Genomic DNA, 18328 nt, shown 5'->3' with positions numbered 1-18328 from the left:
CAGACTGTGATGTAATATATAACTCAATAATAGTCAAGTTAGTGTGATATTTGGTGATGAACATTAAAAAAATTTCAAAACAAATGTGCTTCATAAAAATATATGTGTCACATATGCACACATTTCATAGTACGCTGAAACTTCTAACTACCTAAGGGAATTTTAGGATATGATTTAGAAACCTATTAGTCCGTTAAATGACACCTTCTTCGGGAAGCTACATAATTAAATTACAATAATTTATATTTTTAGTAAACATATGGAGTGATAAATACACAGTTAAATAATGTGTATTTATATTTGTTATAACTTGGTCAAGATATCATAAGAATGCTCATGGATATATAACAGGCAGTGAAGAAAAACACAACAGGTTGAGGCTGTGAGAATAACTCACCTTTGATGATGATTGAAGACGTGCACAGAGCAGAGCCTGCATCATTGGACACTTTGCATGTGTACAAACCAGCGTCGTTCATGCCTGCTTTCCTGACTTGCAGCACTAACGTGTTGTTCTTGAATGTTATTTCACAGTTAGAAGTTGGTTGTATCTCTATATTATTTTTGTACCAGGCAACAGTTATAGGTTGGGAACCAGCCACACGTCCCTCAAGTTTGAAAGAATTCCCTTCTGTTTCTTCTACTGTCTCTGAGAGTTTTTTAGTGAAACTTGGTGGGATGAGCCGCTCTACAAGAAATTGCAAGGATATGTGAAGCAGAATCCAGAAGCAGATTACTAGTATGAAGCTTTTCAAGAAAAAAAAACCTCATATTTTTAGTTAAAAATCAAGGCTATCCAACTAAATGCACTATATCAGTGTATGTTCCTAAACATTTCAGCCTCCTTCTACGAGCTTATTCTAAACTGTTGTTTGACTTACAAGGTGGATGATAAGAAGTAACTCATGGCCATTTACAGAATCACAAATTTGTAAAAAGAAGGGATAGTCTCAGTATCATAGGGAATATATAAAGTTTTAGAAATATAGATTATAAGCTGGCTGGGGTGGCTCATGCCTGTAATCCCAGCACTTTGGGAGGCCAAGGCGGGTGGATCACTTGAGGTCAGGAGCTCCAGACCAACCTGGCCAACATGGTGAAACCCCGTTTCTACCAAAAAATACAAAAATTAGTTGGGCATGGTGGCAGGCGCCTGTAATCCCAGCTACTCGGGAGGCTGAGGCACGAGACTCACTTGAACCCAGGAGGCAGAGGTTGCAATGAGGCGAGATCACGCCACTGTACTCCAGCCTGGGCAACAGAGTGAGATCCTGTCTCAAGGAAAGAAATACAGATTTAAAAAATGACTTCTTCTCTAGATAAACTTATTTCCTCTTAAACATTTTCTTTCCATTGTTTAAAAATGTCCTAAATTGCATTTATCATCATAAAAACGACACCTTCAGGATATACTACAAAATAATTACACTTTTGTTGGACCACTTGCAAAGTAAACAATACCTTTTATATTCAGCTGAGCTGTGCAAGAGTCTTTTCCCACTTCATTCACAGCATAACAGGTATATTGTCCAGAATCTCCTTTGTCTACTTTGAGGACTGTCAGGTGGGCACTGTTTTCCAGATAACTAATCTGGTACTTTCCGCCACTTCGTATTTCTCTGTTGTCTTTGGCCCAGCTGACCTTTATTGGTGGTGTGCCCGTGACGTGGCACTCAAAGTCAGCACTTTCTCCCACCACAGCATCCACAGGGGCAAGAGGGATGTCAAAGAAGGGTGGGTTCTTCCCCTCTAATAGTAGAGCAGAAAGACAAGGTTTCAGGCTCAATATCTGGACCATGTCAGTTTACTGAAATAGAAATTTCTCCCTAATTTCATATTTGATTATAATACTTTAATTCTAGAAATAAAAGTTTAAGAATCCACAAACCTGTGAGAATGAGCCTGGCACTAGAAGAAGCAGAGCCTATAGGATTTGCAGCTGTGCAAGAATACTGGCCTGCAAGGCTCCGGTCCGTTTTAAAAATATTAAGTGTGGCTGTATTGTCTAAAAATGATGTTTGTACATTTGGGCTGTCTTTCAATGGCTTGCCATCTTTATACCAAGACACGGAGATAGGTTCTGATCCACTTATGGCACAATCAAAAACAACTGGCAGTCCAACTGTTTCTTGAACATCTCTCAATTGTCGAGAAAATGATGGTGGAAGTTTTTGCTCTGTAGGAAGAGAATAAAAGCAACAAACACTTTAATTTACTAAATGCTCTTCTCACAATTATATATATATATACAAATGCACGTATATGTGCAATTTCTATTAAAAATCAGGAATTATTAATGTCTCTTGAATTAACTTGGAGATAAAGAAAAGCATATAGATTTCTGGAGCAAAAGTATCCCTCTGAGACCAACCCTAATGCACAGTAGGTGCAAAACAGTCTGAAAACCAATAAAGCAATTGGTTGGCTGAAGGCATGTCTCTGGGCAAGCAGCAGATTCCTATAATTTTAAAAACTGCCTTCTAGCAATTTGCATGAGATACTTATGGGGTGGGATTTAAAAATATATGGTCACTTTTTAAAAAAGATTTAATTATAGAAGCAAATGATTGCATAATCCTTCCAATTAAAGATTTAGTCATATTATCTCTCTGTAGAATCCATAGAAAAAGATAAGCCACTAACTGTAAATAGGATTACTTAAGCAGAATTTTAAGCCTTTGGAAAGATTTTCCTAAAAACAAGGCCTCCCCAGACATTTTAAATCTTGTTCAAAAGAAACACAAATTCGTTCACTTTAAAAACATTGCAGTCACCTTGAACGGTAAGGAAAGTTGATGTGGAAACTTCTCCCACGCTGTTTTCAGCTTTGCAGATATATTCTCCACTATCATTAATATCAACCTGGTTGAAAACCAGTGTAGCAACATTATTCCTAAAATGCATTTTGTAAGTCGTAGTGGGTCTCAATTTTGTATCTCCTTTATACCAGGATACCCCAATTTCAGGGGTTCCAGCAAGCTGGCATTGTAGAGAGGCAGAATCTCCAACAGACACCTTAACTGGCTCCAACTGCTTGACAAAATATGGTGGTTCTGCAGCCAAGAGAGATAATCAATCAGTCATGAAGGAGACATGCCAGATCATCGATTGTATGCAAAGGTAAGAATGTGCAATCATGACAAACCTAGTATGAGTATTTGCGCTGAACAGGAATCTTTTCCAGAGGCATTTTCAATGTAGCAGTTGTATTGTCCTGCATCCTCTACTGCGCTACTTGGAATTTCCAGGATTGCCGATTTTTCAGTTGTAGTTATATTACATCTCTGAGAAGGAGTTACATTTATGCCATTTTTCTTCCAGGTAACCGAAATGGGAGGAGTTCCAGTGAATGTACCCTCTAGGATCAGGGGTTTTCCTTTCTCTATGCTGTAATCATTCAGCCTCTTCACAAATTTAGCTGGGGCTAAAATGAAAATATAAAATCAAACACATATACATACAGACATAGACACATCTAATTACTAATCGTATAAATCTAGAAGAGCAGTCTGACAAACCTTTTATGTAGAGATGTGTTGTACAAGAAGCCTTGCCAGCTTCATTGCTAACTATGCAAGTATATTCTCCACTTTGTGATGTATCTACATCGAACAACTCCAGTTCAGCAACTGAATCCTCCAAAGACACGCTGCATCTGTCGCCTGGTACTAGTTCACTGCTACCCCTGAACCAGCTAACACTGAAAGGAGGTGTTCCTTTTACGATACTTGTGAAAGTTACATTGGTCCCAGTTAAAACATCCATGGGATCAGGTTTCTGAACAAAAGATGGTGGTTCTAAACACGAAAGCACATATCAGAAAAGGTTTAGTATTTGTGAATTGTTACGACAAACATGCTTAATAAACTATGAAATGCAATTCATTTTACTGTTTTGTAAACTGACCTCTCACAGTCAAAGGAGCACTACACTCATCAGAACCAGCCATATTAGTAGCTATACATGTGTAGTCACCACTGTCTGACTCTTCCAGCATGTTCACAGTTAAAGCACAAGTATTATCTGTCAGGGTGGTCTGGTATTTCCTTCCACTACTGATCTCATTTCCTTCGTGGAACCAGGAGACAGAGATTGGAGGTGACCCATAGACTTTACACTCCATTACAACTGAGGAACCGGATAGACCATTTGTCTCTTTCAATTTTCTTGTGAATGAAGGAGGAACGGTTCGGTCTGAATGACACACACACACACACACACACACACACACACACAAAAAAAAGCAAAAACAAAGGACAACAATTATAAAATGACTTGAAGAGAGAACTGTCTTTTTGATAGAATATCCCTAGATCCATTTGGCTCTTTTGTGAGGGTATTAAAAAATCCTCTATGGGTTCACACTATCAAAAGCTTGGAGAATCAGTGGGCAGAATGTGATGGTTGACTTGCTAGGGATTTTCTCTCTTTGCCGTGAAGCACTATGTGGTGAATTATTTCAGCATAAATGAAGACTGCTTTAACCTTATCCAGGGACTATTTTTCATTCCTATCATCATTTTGGAAATTCCTCAAAAAGAAAGGGATATAACTTTTGAACATGGTTTTCTTCTAATTCTACAGATGGTATTGCCTCTGAATTTGCTGATTCAGAAGATGTCAGACTCATGTTATCCTATAGAAGATGGAACAACCCATATACATTTATGGAAATCAGGAACTACATTATTATAATGATGAAGGAAAAGCCCAAGAAATCAACCAACCTGAAACCTGCACTGAAGCTGTGCAGCTGTCTTTGCCAACAGGGTTCTGCACCTCAAAACTGTATACCCCACTGTCACTCGGTGCTACATTGATGATCTTAAGGCCAGATACTTTGTTGAAGAAGCTTATTTTGTATTTGTTGTCACTTGTTAGCTCTTTTCCATCCTTAAACCACTTAGTACTGAGTTCGGGGGTGCCAGCTACTGTACACTCCAAGGTACAGGTGTCTCCTGTGGTAACTTTTATGGATTCTGGCTTTTCTACAATTGTTGCAGGCTCTGGAATGAAATGTAAAAGATATCCATATTTTAAACTCAAATTGAAAAACTAAAGAAAATACAGATCCTGGTGAGTGTGTGCCTTGTATCTGTGATAACATCATCTTTTTACTAACCGAGAACAGATAGCGTGGCGAAGCACTCTTGCATCCCAGCATCATTTTTGATCTGACAAGTGTATTTTCCAGCATTGGCTGGTTCCACTCTTGAAAACTGTAAGGTTGCAATGTTTTCTGAATAAGAAATCCATATGTTGTCACTTTCTCTAACGATTTCTCCCTTATCTTTGAACCACACCACTGAAATGGGCTCAGCGCCTTCAGTGGTAGTCTGCAGCTGAACTTCTTTACCAACGACAGTAGATATGTCACTGAGCTTCTTCACAAATCTTGGTGGTGCTGATGAAAAAAGGGGAAAGGCTGGGTTTTAAAATGTGTGAGACTGACAGCATTTTGCTCAAATCACGAATGCCAGGAATCAAACTAGTGATAATGTGTTATTTCCATTTAAGATGCATTTTTGGTGGATGCGAGCAGGGACATATTAAAGTTTGTATTCAGTAGGAAAGTTGAATATCTCATCTATTCCAGTGTTCTTAATCCAATCAAAACCTAATGACAACATTATCTAAAAGGATATTTAGTAGGATTTAGAAAAGGGAAGCAGACTAAACAGAAAAGGACTTGGAGAGGAAACAAAGGGAAAGTGGAATAGGCTGCTAGTGATAAGACTGGGCTGGGGTGGAGGGGGCAACAGAGTGTTACAATTAGAAGGGAATTAGTGAGCAGAAGAGAAAGCAGTCCATCTAACCTTTGAGAGTGATGGAACCAACGCAAGTGTCGCTCCCCACATCGTTTGTGGCTTTACACTGATATTCCCCAGTGTCTGCAGCATCAACATTCAGGATGTGGATACTGGTAAGGAAGTTCTCAGACATTATCTTGTACTTCTTGCCACTCCTAAGTTCTCTCTTGTCTTTATACCAAGAAATGTGAAATGGGGGAGTGCCCTGAAGCTCACATTCCAGGTGAACATCAGCTCCTTTCAGTGTCTCTACAGGATGAGGCTTTTTGTGGAAAATGGGTGGTTCTAAAATTGGAAAAAAGGAAAATACGGATGTATTCTATAGTTAAAAGTAAGAATCAATCTTCCACTCCATCAGAGAGAGAGAGAGTGAAAAAAACACTTTCAATTCTTTGTTGTGTCCTTTCCCTATTTCAAAACATCGTTGAAGAGTCAAACAGGAAGTTAAGAGGACAATTAAAGAGGAGGCTAATGTGAAAAACACACAGGTGGGGAGAGCTCTGACCTTTAACTTTTAAGGATGTGCTGCTGCTGGCACTGCCTGCTGCATTGTGGGCCTCACAGGTGTAGTCTCCACTGTCTTCAACACTGAGATTGTGCATTTCCAGCACAGCCACCGAGTCAATGAATGACATTCTAAATTTACTGCTCTCTTGAATTTCAGTCTCGTCCTTATACCATAGAACTTTGATTTCTGGAGACCCGCCGATTTTGCATTCATACCTTGTGAATTCATCCTGTTTCACAATTCTTGAAGGTTCTAGCTTCTTAATGAACCTGGGTGGTTCTATGGAACCAAGAGGAAAAACACAGGGTAAGGGATGGAAAAGATGCATATAATTCAAGATGAGGTGGAAAAAATAATCTTTGCTAGAGAGGTCTTTAGCTCTGGAAAACAAATTTATGCAGTTCAAGAAAGAAGAGTTAAATGAAACCTAAATAGAAAATTTCTAAAATAAAATATGCTTGTTTTTGTAAGCATCCACATCAAGTATTATTACTAAAGGAAGGAGAAAAAGACATTACTCTCTATTGTGACATCCTCTCCCCAGCAAGAGTCCCTTCTCTAGTGCCAAGATCAGAGATAATAGCATGTATCTGTCAGCGGAAGCCCTCTGAGGTCCAGGGGGAATGAGAATTTGATTACTCTTGTATATGAACCAGTGAAGAACTATTTCCTAAGGCTGCAATGCTATCAGTTACATAGCATGAAGAGCCAGAATGGCAAAATGGATCAGATATCTTAATATTTTTAAAATGCCATTTTCCTCTCATAGGTGTTAAATGGGTATTTCTTCAACCTTCATAATTTTCCTTTGAAGAGTGTGAGAGTAATGATTTCCTCATTAAGTGAAGCAAAAAATTCAGGCATAGGGAAGTAAAAATGATTAGCTATATGTCATAGAGCAAATGGGCTGCTAAATCTAATTATACTTTAATTTCAAGATATTTATAAACCACCACCACAAAAACCCTTAAAAATACTCTAATGGACTAGACTAGCAGTCCATTGAGTGAACTATTTAATTTCTGACAGTAGCAGCGATAAACATGTGGCAGAAACACATGACTGCCTTCCATAATAGCAGATACTGATCTACTTACTCCCCAGCCCCTGACCTCCACTATTATTTAAGTGGGGCTAGTGGAGGAAAGTAAGTTGAACTTATCATTCTCATCTTAATTCTCCTTGAAGGGCTTGATAGTTTGGCGCTTTGCTATGCCTTAGAGGGACAAAATCCATTCATTTACTAAGTACTGTGGAAAAAAAGTCATTTGCAATAACTTCTCTTTTTTGTCCTATGATACCGTCTTTCAAACTAGGATTTTCTTGCAATTTGGTAGAGTTTCGGTTATCTCTCTCTAGTCTCTATTTTTAGTCTCTTAAAATGGACTTTTGGTCCATGTTTTCCTAGTTTTTTAAATTTTTTTAAAGTAATTAAAAAATACTTGTCTCCATTTGGAAGGTCCTTGATCCACTTGATCCATTTTAATCACTAGACCCTGGTCCTAAACATAGCTCTCTCTCAAGCACACCCACCCTCCTATATTTTAAGATACTGAAAATGTAAAAGAGATCTTGCGCCTTCACTCTAACAAGTACCTTGTACACCCAGCTGAGCAGAACAAGAGTCTTTTCCAGCGACGTTGCTTGCATAGCAGGTGTACTGCCCGGCATCGCCTTTGCCTACTTTGAGAACTGTCAGAGTGGCAGTATTTTCTACCAAAGTCATCTTGTAGTTGCCTCCAGGGCGAATCTCTCGGTTATCTTTGGCCCAAGTGATTTTGATTGGTGCAGTCCCAGTTACATGACACTTAAAAGTACCACTTTCTCCAAGAGCAAGATCTACTGATACAGGCTTTAGATCAAAGAAAGGAGGCACTTCATGCTCTGAAAAGAATGAAGACCAACATGGTGATTTTTATTTCCATGCTCTCACATACAGAGCAGAAACTAAATGGCACCAGCCTTTTGGTGGCCTGGAGCAGTGAAGCTGCTTTACAATGAAGAGGGTAGTGTGAGTTACTCACCTGAGAGAATGAGCTTGGCACTGGATGAAGCAGTCCCAAGAGGATTAGAAGCAGAGCAATTATACTGCCCTACGTGGCTCTGGTCAGTTTGTAAAATCTGAAGAGTTGCTACATTATGAACAAAAGATGTCTGCAAATTAGCATCATCTTTCAAAAGAACCCCATCCTTGTACCAAGACACTTGAAGAGGTTCTGAGCCATTGATGCGGCATTCAAATGCAACTGGGAAGCCTAGAGTCTCATGAACGTCTTTCAGTTTTCTTGCAAAGGAAGGTGGAAGTTTGCGCTCTGTAAAGAAGTTACAGATAATCCTTATTTACAGGTGAGAGAGCATCCACAACATATTTCAATTCATGAAAGTTTTGACGTTTTTAAGAAAATGAATCTGTCCACACACACTAGGTTAAACAACACCATCATCACCTTTGATAACAAGCACAGCTGAAGAAGCGACTGCCCCCACACTGTTCTCGGCCTTGCATGAATACTCTCCCACATCACTGTGATCCACTTTGTTGATTACTAAGGAAGCAACGTTATTTTTGAATTGCATTTTATATGCAGGAGCTGATCGTAGTTTTGTGTGTTCTTTATACCAAGAAATTCTAATTTCTGGGGTTCCATCCACTTTACACTGTAAAGTTGCAGGTTCTCCAATGGCTGCTTCCACATGTTCCAGAGGTTCAATAAAGTATGGTGGTTCTATGGTACAAAGGATGGTAATCAACAAGTCAGTCATGCCATGTAAAAGAGGATGTTTGAAAAGAAAGAGAGCAATAAAAAGAGGTAGCTGTCAACACACCTAAGACAGACACCAGAGCTTCACAGATATCTTGACCAGCCTCATTTTCTATCAGGCAGCTGTACTGTGCATAATCCTCTATTGTGCTCTCAAGAATTTCCAGTATGGTAGATTTTTCTGTCATAGTAATACTGCATCTCTCAGATTGTGAAAGAAGATACTCGTCCTTTATCCAGCTCACTGAGATTGGAGGTGTGCCAGTGTATGTGGCCTCGAGAACTATGGGGCTTCCTGTCTCAACACTGAAATCAGCCAATCTTTTCACAAAGGTGGCTGGTTCTATAAGGAGAAAACATGTGGATAAAATTCATGTCTTCTAATGAAGACTTAAGAGAAATTTTAAAAGATGCACATATTGGGGGAAAGATCAAACCTTTCACAAAAAGATGTGTGGTACAGGAAGCACTGCCAGCATCATTTGTAACGAGGCAAGAATAGTCTCCACTTTCTAATGGCTGCACCTCGAACAACTCCAGTTCTGTGACAAAATCTTCCAGAGAGATGTTGCATGACTCCCCAGGCACCAGTTCCCTGCTGCCTTTAAACCACTTGACCTTGAAAGGAGGGGTGCCTCTGATGACACTGGTGAACGTGAGGCTCATTCCAGGCAAAACTTCCACAGAATCAGGGGTTTGTTCAAAAGATGGTGGTTCTAGATATTGCAAGGCGGAAGGGGAGATTAAGAGAAGAAAGAAATCCAAGTGAGAAGTGCTTTTGCTCCTTAAAAAAAGGGAGCTAAGACTAAACATGAAGACAAAGAAACTCCAGGGAAGGCAGGCATCACGTCCACATGAAAGAGGTGTTAGAGAAGCAGCAGCTTTATCCCTGCACACTGACCTTGCACAGTCAGGACTGCTGAGCACTCGTCGGAACCAGCTACGTTGGCAGCCACACACGTGTATATGCCTGTGTTGGAGGGCTCCAACAAGCTCAGATTCAAAGTACAGACGTTTTCCGAAAAGCTGGACTGGCATTTGGGCCCACTAACAATCTCATTTCCATCCTGAAACCAGCCAACTGAAATCGGGGCTGAGCCAGAGACTCGGCACTCCAAAACAACTGAGGCCCCCAGGATGGCATTCACGTCTTTCAGCTTGCGGATGAAGGAAGGAGGCACAATCCGATCTATGCGGGGAAGGGTAGTATTGCGTTTAAAGAGAAGTTTTATTCTGTGCCCCTCTACCCCCTGGAAATATTGTGTATTCATAAAAATCTCATTCTACTCACCAGAAACATGGACAGATACACTGCAGTTACTTTTGCCAACACTGTTTTTCACTTCAAAGCTATATAACCCTTTGTCACTCATTTCGGCAGAAGGGATTTTAAGGGAAGCCACTTTATTGATGAATGTAATGTGATGTTTGCTGTCTGCAGACAATTCTCTTCCATCTTTGAACCACTTGGCTGAGAGTTCTGGTGTTCCAGTCACTACACACTCTAATGCAAAAGGATTTCCAGTAGTGACAGTCATGGGTTCGGGCTTCTCTATGATTCTGGCTGGTTCTAAAAGAAGAAGTATTTCGCATTGAAAACAGTCACCTTTCAAACTCAAGAGTGCAATCACTGTATTACTGGATAAGAGGAATATTTGAGGAAAATGATCATGGATCAATTAACTTGATTTTTTTCTCTGGCTGTGCTTTGCTACTAACCTAGTACGGTCAAGACTGCGGAGCATTCTCTCATTCCAGCATCATTTTTGATTTGGCATATATATTTTCCAGAATTAGATGCTTCTGGACTCCCCAGCTGGAGGGTTGCAATGTTATCAATGAATGAAATCCTGGTGTTTTCACTCTCTCTGATGACTTCACCTTTATCTTTCAGCCAGACAACAGAAATTGGCTGGAAGCCCTCCACTATGGCCCGTAACTCAACAGCATCCCCAATAAGGGTTGAGGTGTCACTTAGCTTTTTCACGAATCGTGGAGGTTCTGATGAAAGAAATTTGTAGTTAGAGGAAAAAATGTGAGAATTATGGCCACACAAGTTATTAGCTAGGCAAGAACAGATAGGAAGAAGGGGCATATATTTTTGTGTCCATGTATACAAACCTTTGAACTTGACAGAGCAAGAACACGTGTCACTTCCCACCTCATTAGTAGCTTTGCAGTGATATTCCCCGACATCGGAGGCTTCAAGATTAAGGATATGAAGACTTGTATCAAAATTTTTTGAAGTGATTTTAAATTTCTTGCTGCTTCTAACTTGCTTTCGATCTTTAACCCATACTACTTCAAATGGGGGAGTTCCCGAAATTTCACATTGGAGAATCACATCGGAACCTTTAAGAGCTCCTACTGGAGAAGGCTTCTGGGTGAAAACAGGAGGTGCTACCAGAAAAAAGAAGATAAACAATGAGAACACTTGCTTACTATAAAGGAAAAAAAAATTAAATATAGAACCTTGAAGAGTGACTGGTGTGATCATATGACAATACATGCTGATACAAGAAATGACAATTCTTTAAAACTTGTTGAAGTATTGCAACCAAATAACCTTAATTATCCTTTTATTTTGGAGCTCATAACTTTGCTAAGAGCCCAAATCAGAGGAGAATAAAGAAATGAAGAAGCTTAGTGTGTCTAACCTTTCACTGTCAACGCTGTGCTGCAGCTAGCGTCACCAACACCATTATGAGCCTCACAAATGTAGTCCCCGCTGTCTTCAGCACTAGCTTCATTGATGGTAAGCAACGCCACAGAATTAATGAATGACATGTTGTATTTCCAACTTTCATGAAGTTCGCTGTCATTTCGGAACCACGAAACTTTGATTTCTGGGGAGCCACTTATTTTACATTCCAGTTGAATGGATTCTCCCTGCTTTGCAACTTTTGAAGCTTCTAATTTCTTAACAAACTTTGGAGGTTCTAGTAAACCAAACGAAACAGTCAGCAAGGGATATTTATTATACATGTTAAAAGAGCTTGTTTTTGTAGCTGAAGATCCCATAAATTTATATTTAAACTGGTTTGTTATTAAGAATATATTTTCTGAGGATTTTACAGTAAAATAAGTTACCTTTTAAGTTAAATAATCTCGTAACATTTTTAATAGAGAATTTAGGCAATACTTTTTTTTAGTTTGACTATGTAAGTTGAAACATAAAAGTTAATGTATTATAGATGTATTTGATCAACATTTAATAATGATAAATCAGAATGCCATATAACAAGAAAGCATTAAAAATGGACTAGATAGTTAAAACAACATTTATCAAATTTCAATTAAACAATACTTTTTGATAAAATTACACTTAGAGTTACACTAATGTAAAGGACAATATAAAGAGAAAACACAACTTTGATTAATGTTGCCTCCAACACTAATACACAAATTCTAACATGTCCAGTTAGTTTATCTCAAACATTTAAAAACCAAAGAAACTTTTATAAGGCAATTATGCAAATATGGTAAGGAACAAATATTGTCAAAAGCCACGGAATGATACCTTTTACACTGAGCTGAGCTGAGCACATGTCTTTGCCAACATCATTGGTTGCTTGGCAAGTATATTGACCAGAGTCTCCTTTGCCTACTTTAAGAATTCTCAAATGAGGAGTGTTTCCCACACATGTGATTGTATAGTTTCCTCCAGGACGGATCTCCTTGTTATCTTTTGACCAAGTGATTCGCATCGGTTGAGCACCAGTAACATGACACTCAAAATCAGCACTTTCTCCAGCAATAACATCTATAGATACAGGCTTGATGTCAAAGAAGGGAGATTTCTTGGGTTCTGGAGGATGAGAAGAAAGGCAATGTGTATTTTTTGTTTGTTTTTTTGCCATTGGTCATTTCTACTTTGACAATGAAATATGAAGTCACAGTTTGCAAAGAAAAAGAGTGACATGTGAACAAACCTCTTGCTGTGAGTCTAGCACTAGAAGATGCTGTTCCAAGTGGGTTGGAAGCTGAGCAAGAGTACTGCCCAGAGTGACTCAAGTCAGTTTGCAAAATTTTTAAAGTTGCCACATTATCTACAAATGAAGTCTGTAGATTTTCATCATCTCTTAAAAGTACTCCATCTCTATACCAGCACACTTGGATGGGTGCAGAGCCATTTAATCGACAAGTGAGTGTAACAGGTAACCCCACAGTTTGTTCAATGTCCTTTAATTGTCTTGCAAAAGAAGGTGGGAGTTGGCGCTCTGTAGGGAGACATGTAATACTTAAGGCATTAGGAGATGAAATGAGAAGTTCACCATAAAGATACAAGAGTTAAGGAAAAAAGAAATTTTTTAATTTGTAAAATATCATCACCTTGAATTCTGAACACAGTCTTAGAAGAAGCAGTTCCTATACTATTTTCTGCTTTGCATGTGTACTCTCCGCTGTCATTGATGTTCACTTTATTAAAAACAAGTGTGGCCACATTGTTTGTAAAGTAGGTCCTGTATTCAGGAGTTGGCCGTAATTTAGTATCTCCTTTGTACCAAGACACTGTAATTTCTGGTGTCCCAGCAACTTGGCATTGTAAAGAAACTGAATCTCCAACTGATGCCTCCAGAGGTTCCAGTTCCGTAACAAAATAAGGCGGTTCTAAGGAAGAAAGGCTCACAGTCAGCAACTGGAATTAATGAATATCAAAGAAACTATGCTACATGTTAGAAGAATGCAAATGATTTAAGAGACAATGAGACAACGCACCTAATGTAGATACCAGAGCTCTACAAACATCCCTTCCTGCCTCATTTTCAATCTCGCAGGAATACTGTCCTGCATCTCTTTTTGTGCTATTCAGAATTTCCAGGATACAAGTTTTCTCTGTTGTGACTATGTTACATTTTTCAGAGGTAGTGATGTTAAAACCATCCTTTTTCCAAGTGACAGAAATTGGAAGTGTTCCAGTGTAGGTGCTCTCCAGAATTATGGACTTCCCTGGTTCTACAGAATGATCACTTAATCTCTTCACAAATGCAGCTGGTTCTAGTAAGTGACAAAGCACAGCAGTTAAACACAATAAAAACACAAGGATGTCGGTATACAGAAAATAGAAAAAGCAAATCCACTTGAGCAAACCTTTTACAAAGAGACGGGTAGTGCAAGATGCTTGGCCAGCGTCGTTAGAAACCACACAGGTGTATTCCCCACTCTGAGATATGTCAATATTAAATAATTCCAGTTCTGCCACAGTGTCTTCAAAATAGATGTTGCACCGGTCTCCTTTCACTAGTTCTCTGGCACCTCTGAACCAGTTAACTTTGAATGGAGGGGTTCCTCTAATAACACTTGTGAAGGTTACATTTTTGCCTGGTAGTACTTCCAAAGGTTCAGGTTCTTTCACAAAAGAGGGTGGTTCTATATAGACATGGAGAACAATTAAAAGATCCTGTAAGCTTCAAATGGAGTTGCAATTTTGAATAAAACATTAGAGCACTTTTGAATGTTTGTCAACATAGATGTGCACCTGAAGAGGAATTTGTAAGAAATTCCTTACAAGTTTGACGGTCTACTGACCTTGTACTGTTAGCACTGCACGACATTCATCAGACCCAGCGACATTAGCAGCCACGCATGTGTAATTGCCCATATCTGATGAATCCAGAGAATTCAACTGCAATGTGCAGACATTATCTGAAAATGTGGTTTGGTACTTTGCTCCACTGACAATCTTAGTTTTCTCATGAAACCAGGCAACTGAGATAGGTGATGATCCAGCTACTTTGCATTCCAAGATGCAAGAGGCACCTAACACCCCACCAGTATTTTTCAGTCTTCGTGTGAAAGAGGGAGGAACTGCTCGGTCTGTGTGAGGAAAGGTAAGAGACTCATCATGATTTGAAAGAATAGAAGAGACTTGAAAGAAGGAAACTTGTAAAAGGAATTTGCATAAGCAACCAGAAGAAAACAGCAGAACTAACCTGAAACATCAACCACAGCTGTGCAGCTGCTTTTCCCAACATTATTTTGAACCTGGAAAGTGTATGTGCCTGCATCTTGCCTTTCAACTGAGAGAATCTTTAAGGAAGAGATTTTGTTGTAGAAGCTAAATTTGTGTTTTTGGCTGCTGGTCAACAGCTTTCCATCCTTGTACCATTCAACAGAGAGTTCCGGAGTGCCAGCCACCTTACACTCCAGAGTGCACGTTTCTCCTACAGTCACTGTCATCGGTCCTGCCTTCTCAACAATGACTGCGGGCTCTGAAATAAAACATGATATCCATCTGTCAAAGTCTGGGATCTTTACTCTGTCTTTACTATCACATTCACTAAGATTGTTTCTCCCAGTGAGATGGTTATGTCAGGGTGCTCCTCTCTCTCGACTTTAAAGTGTGATTCCATAATTACATGCAGTCATAGAATTATAGCTATTTTTTATTTTAATATTTTTTCTTTTTAGTTTTTTTCTTTATTTTTTGCTTTTCCCACCACTCTTGCTGTCGTCTTATATAGCAATTATTCTTAAGAAATATATGTTTGTGCATGACTCAACTTCAAAACAATTTAAACAATGTGCATTAGATAGTATATATTGATTTCCACTTGACCCTCTGTAGACCAAAGGCTACAGGTTATTGTGAATTACTTGATATTTTTGCTCTACTTTAAGGTGCTAAAGGCAATTCTTTGAAAGTTGTTGTTCAAACAATTGTTTAATTGTCATTTAATTGTATGTGCAAGCTTTGCTATCAAATGCCAACTTTTGGAGTTCTTGTTAGTTTTAACAATTACTCTTGTAGCACATGCTGGGCTCTGTATTCTTTCATGCTTAATCAAAGAGAGTCATGATTATATCCGCTAATTGATTAAGACAGGTAGTTATTAAACAATAAAGCATGTCTAATTTTTGTTCGAATCACAGAAACAGAAAAGAGTGTTTGAAAGATCAACTATGTCTTTCCTCTAGATCTTTCAAATAGATGAGGATAAATATAGTTCTAGAAGAAACTCAGGAAAAGAGTCTGCCAGTAACTCTTAGAAATTCATTCCAGCATTTGGCACCAGTTTCTATTGTGGGCTATTGTACCAACCTAAGACCATCAGTGTGGCCATGTTCTCCCTCATTCCACCATCATTCTTGATTTGGCAGATATACTTTCCAGCATTAGCTGGCTCTGCTTTTGCAAACTGTAGAGTTGCAACATTTTCCACAAATGTAATCCTGATGTTTTCACTTTCTCTAATCACTTCTTCCTTCTCTTTAAGCCACTGGACAAAAATAGGCTGGGCGCCTTCTATGGATGTTTGTAATTCAGCAGGCTCTCCGGCTACAACGGTGAGGCTGTTCAGTTTGGAGACAAATCTTGGTGGTTCTGAACAGGAAAAGATGGATGGAAATTTTTGAAAAGATTGTCCAGATCATGTGAGAGTGAAAAAAATAGGATTTTGCACATTTATGACATTTCTGCCATGTGAATGAACTATATTTACCTTTCAATTTTACAGTACAAACACAAGTATCACTTCCCACTTCATTCTGTGCTTTGCAGTGGTATTCACCGATGTCTGAAGTGTCCACATTGAGAATGTGAATACTTGTGTGGAAGTTTTTGGATGCAATCTTGTATTTCTTGCTGCTTCTGAGTTGCCGCTTGTCTTTGTACCATACCACCTCAAACGGTGGTGTTCCCGAAAGTTCACATTCAAGACTGACTTCAGCATTTTTAAGGGTTTCTACTACAGGAGGAAAGCTGCTAAAAACAGGTGGCTCTGTAAAAAATAAGAATTTCTCATGAACTGGGCTACTGAATTTCACAGAATGAAAGTTTTTTATTTGTCTTTAAATTGGAAGAAAGGTTTAAGATATTCTAATGGGTAAGTAGAGTCCAGCACTATCACTCTCATGGGATAACAGCCTCAGAAGCCAATCGCCTTCACAAGATAACCAGCTAGATGGGCAGAGAACCCAGATAGATCCTAGATGTCATTACTGAACAGTCCAACATTCTGTCTACTCCACCTTACTGATGTATCTTAGGCTACAAAGATTGATACAAAAATTGTAAACAAGCAAGTACAGCAATAAATATGATTTGCATGAAGTATGGAATTCAAGTTTCAAGGATTTTTTTTTGTATATGTTCTGTAACAGACAGTTGGAAGTCATCACAACATCTGTGATCTAAGTCTTTCATTTCAGCAAATGATTACTGCAATAATTGTCTTAAAACAAGACAAACTTGGCCTTTGTGACAAAAAAAAGCACTGGAAAATTGCAGCAAAAAATACAGATACTATTTGTACCAAGGTATAGTCATATAATTTTTAAAGGATAGGAAGTGTTCCTTGAGAGAGAAGGAAAAAATACGATTGTCCTGTTTTAAACATAAGTTTAAAACCTGTATTGCTTTCACTTTGCATAGATACAGTAAAAGTGCTTGTTATTAATGATACAGATTATAGTGAGAATGATATATCTGTAAGTTGATTGAAGGCAAAAGGCTAATTTTAAAATGTCTACTTCATTTTTTTGTGCAGTTTTGAAACGTCACGTTTGATATTTGGCAAATGTGTTGAGGTAATCAGAATTATGACACTGGAATAACAAAAATATTTCATAATGACTAGTTACGTGTAAGCAAAATACAAGAAGGAAAAACATCTAAAAAGGGAAATAATACTAGCTCAGAAAAATATTCTATGATCTCAAATGGAAACTAAAATGATAGTGAATGAATAAAGAGCTATAATACCCAGGGGAGAAGATGGTTTTCATTTAATGAGAAACACAAGAACAAGATGTCTACCTTTTACTATAACCTTGGTACTGCAGCTTGTGCTGCCAGCGGGATTCTGAGCCTCACAAATGAAATCTCCACTGTCCTCAGTACTGAGATTGTTCATCTGTATGACAGCCACTGAGTCAATGAAAGTCATTCTGTACTTATCACTGGCTGGAAGTTCATGTTCATTTCGGAACCACACAACTCTGATTTCTGGGGATCCAGCTATCTTGCATTCAAGTCGTGAAGAGTCACCTGCTTTCACAATTTTGGATGCTTCTAATTTCTTTACAAACTTTGGTGGTTCTAAAGAGTCAGGAAAGAGGAGAGTATGAGGGAACAGAAATAAATAACAATAGTTAAATTAGATAGTACATAGGGAAGAGAAAAACATGAGCAAATGCTGTTTACTATGTTAGAAAGAATACTACTTTCGTGATTGTTTAGAGACATTGTAACTGAATACAGAGAACCAAAGACACAGTCAGACAGAAACATAAAGGAATCAAATTTG

The 18328-nt window shown here is 38.6% G+C and overlaps 1 protein-coding gene across 1 annotated transcript in view; it reads right to left on the bottom strand.

Moving 5' to 3' along the window:
- Positions 1-18328, bottom strand: part of TTN (titin) — a 288926-nt gene that overhangs the window by 172449 nt on the left and 98149 nt on the right. The window contains exons 67-97 of the mRNA XM_058440679.1: positions 17839-18120; positions 16523-16801; positions 16123-16404; positions 15014-15292; positions 14610-14897; positions 14172-14450; positions 13800-14078; positions 13413-13691; positions 13013-13300; positions 12601-12888; positions 11738-12019; positions 11202-11480; positions 10800-11081; positions 10372-10650; positions 9982-10269; positions 9518-9796; positions 9145-9423; positions 8766-9044; positions 8343-8630; positions 7915-8202; positions 6316-6597; positions 5817-6095; positions 5123-5404; positions 4728-5006; positions 3907-4194; positions 3519-3797; positions 3146-3424; positions 2775-3053; positions 1889-2176; positions 1462-1749; positions 398-688 (exon numbers count right to left, since the gene is read on the bottom strand). Of these exons, the coding sequence (XP_058296662.1) occupies positions 398-688; positions 1462-1749; positions 1889-2176; positions 2775-3053; positions 3146-3424; positions 3519-3797; positions 3907-4194; positions 4728-5006; positions 5123-5404; positions 5817-6095; positions 6316-6597; positions 7915-8202; positions 8343-8630; positions 8766-9044; positions 9145-9423; positions 9518-9796; positions 9982-10269; positions 10372-10650; positions 10800-11081; positions 11202-11480; positions 11738-12019; positions 12601-12888; positions 13013-13300; positions 13413-13691; positions 13800-14078; positions 14172-14450; positions 14610-14897; positions 15014-15292; positions 16123-16404; positions 16523-16801; positions 17839-18120 (8760 nt within the window). The remainder of the gene's footprint in view (positions 1-397; positions 689-1461; positions 1750-1888; positions 2177-2774; positions 3054-3145; positions 3425-3518; positions 3798-3906; positions 4195-4727; positions 5007-5122; positions 5405-5816; positions 6096-6315; positions 6598-7914; positions 8203-8342; positions 8631-8765; positions 9045-9144; positions 9424-9517; positions 9797-9981; positions 10270-10371; positions 10651-10799; positions 11082-11201; positions 11481-11737; positions 12020-12600; positions 12889-13012; positions 13301-13412; positions 13692-13799; positions 14079-14171; positions 14451-14609; positions 14898-15013; positions 15293-16122; positions 16405-16522; positions 16802-17838; positions 18121-18328) is intronic.

The sequence above is a fragment of the Hylobates moloch genome, unplaced genomic scaffold, assembly GCF_009828535.3.
Source record: "Hylobates moloch isolate HMO894 unplaced genomic scaffold, HMol_V3 SCAFFOLD_1, whole genome shotgun sequence".
Taxonomy (NCBI): Eukaryota; Metazoa; Chordata; class Mammalia; order Primates; family Hylobatidae; genus Hylobates; species Hylobates moloch.
Note: the sequence above shows the minus strand (reverse complement) of the source record. Positions and strands in the feature narration are given on the sequence as shown.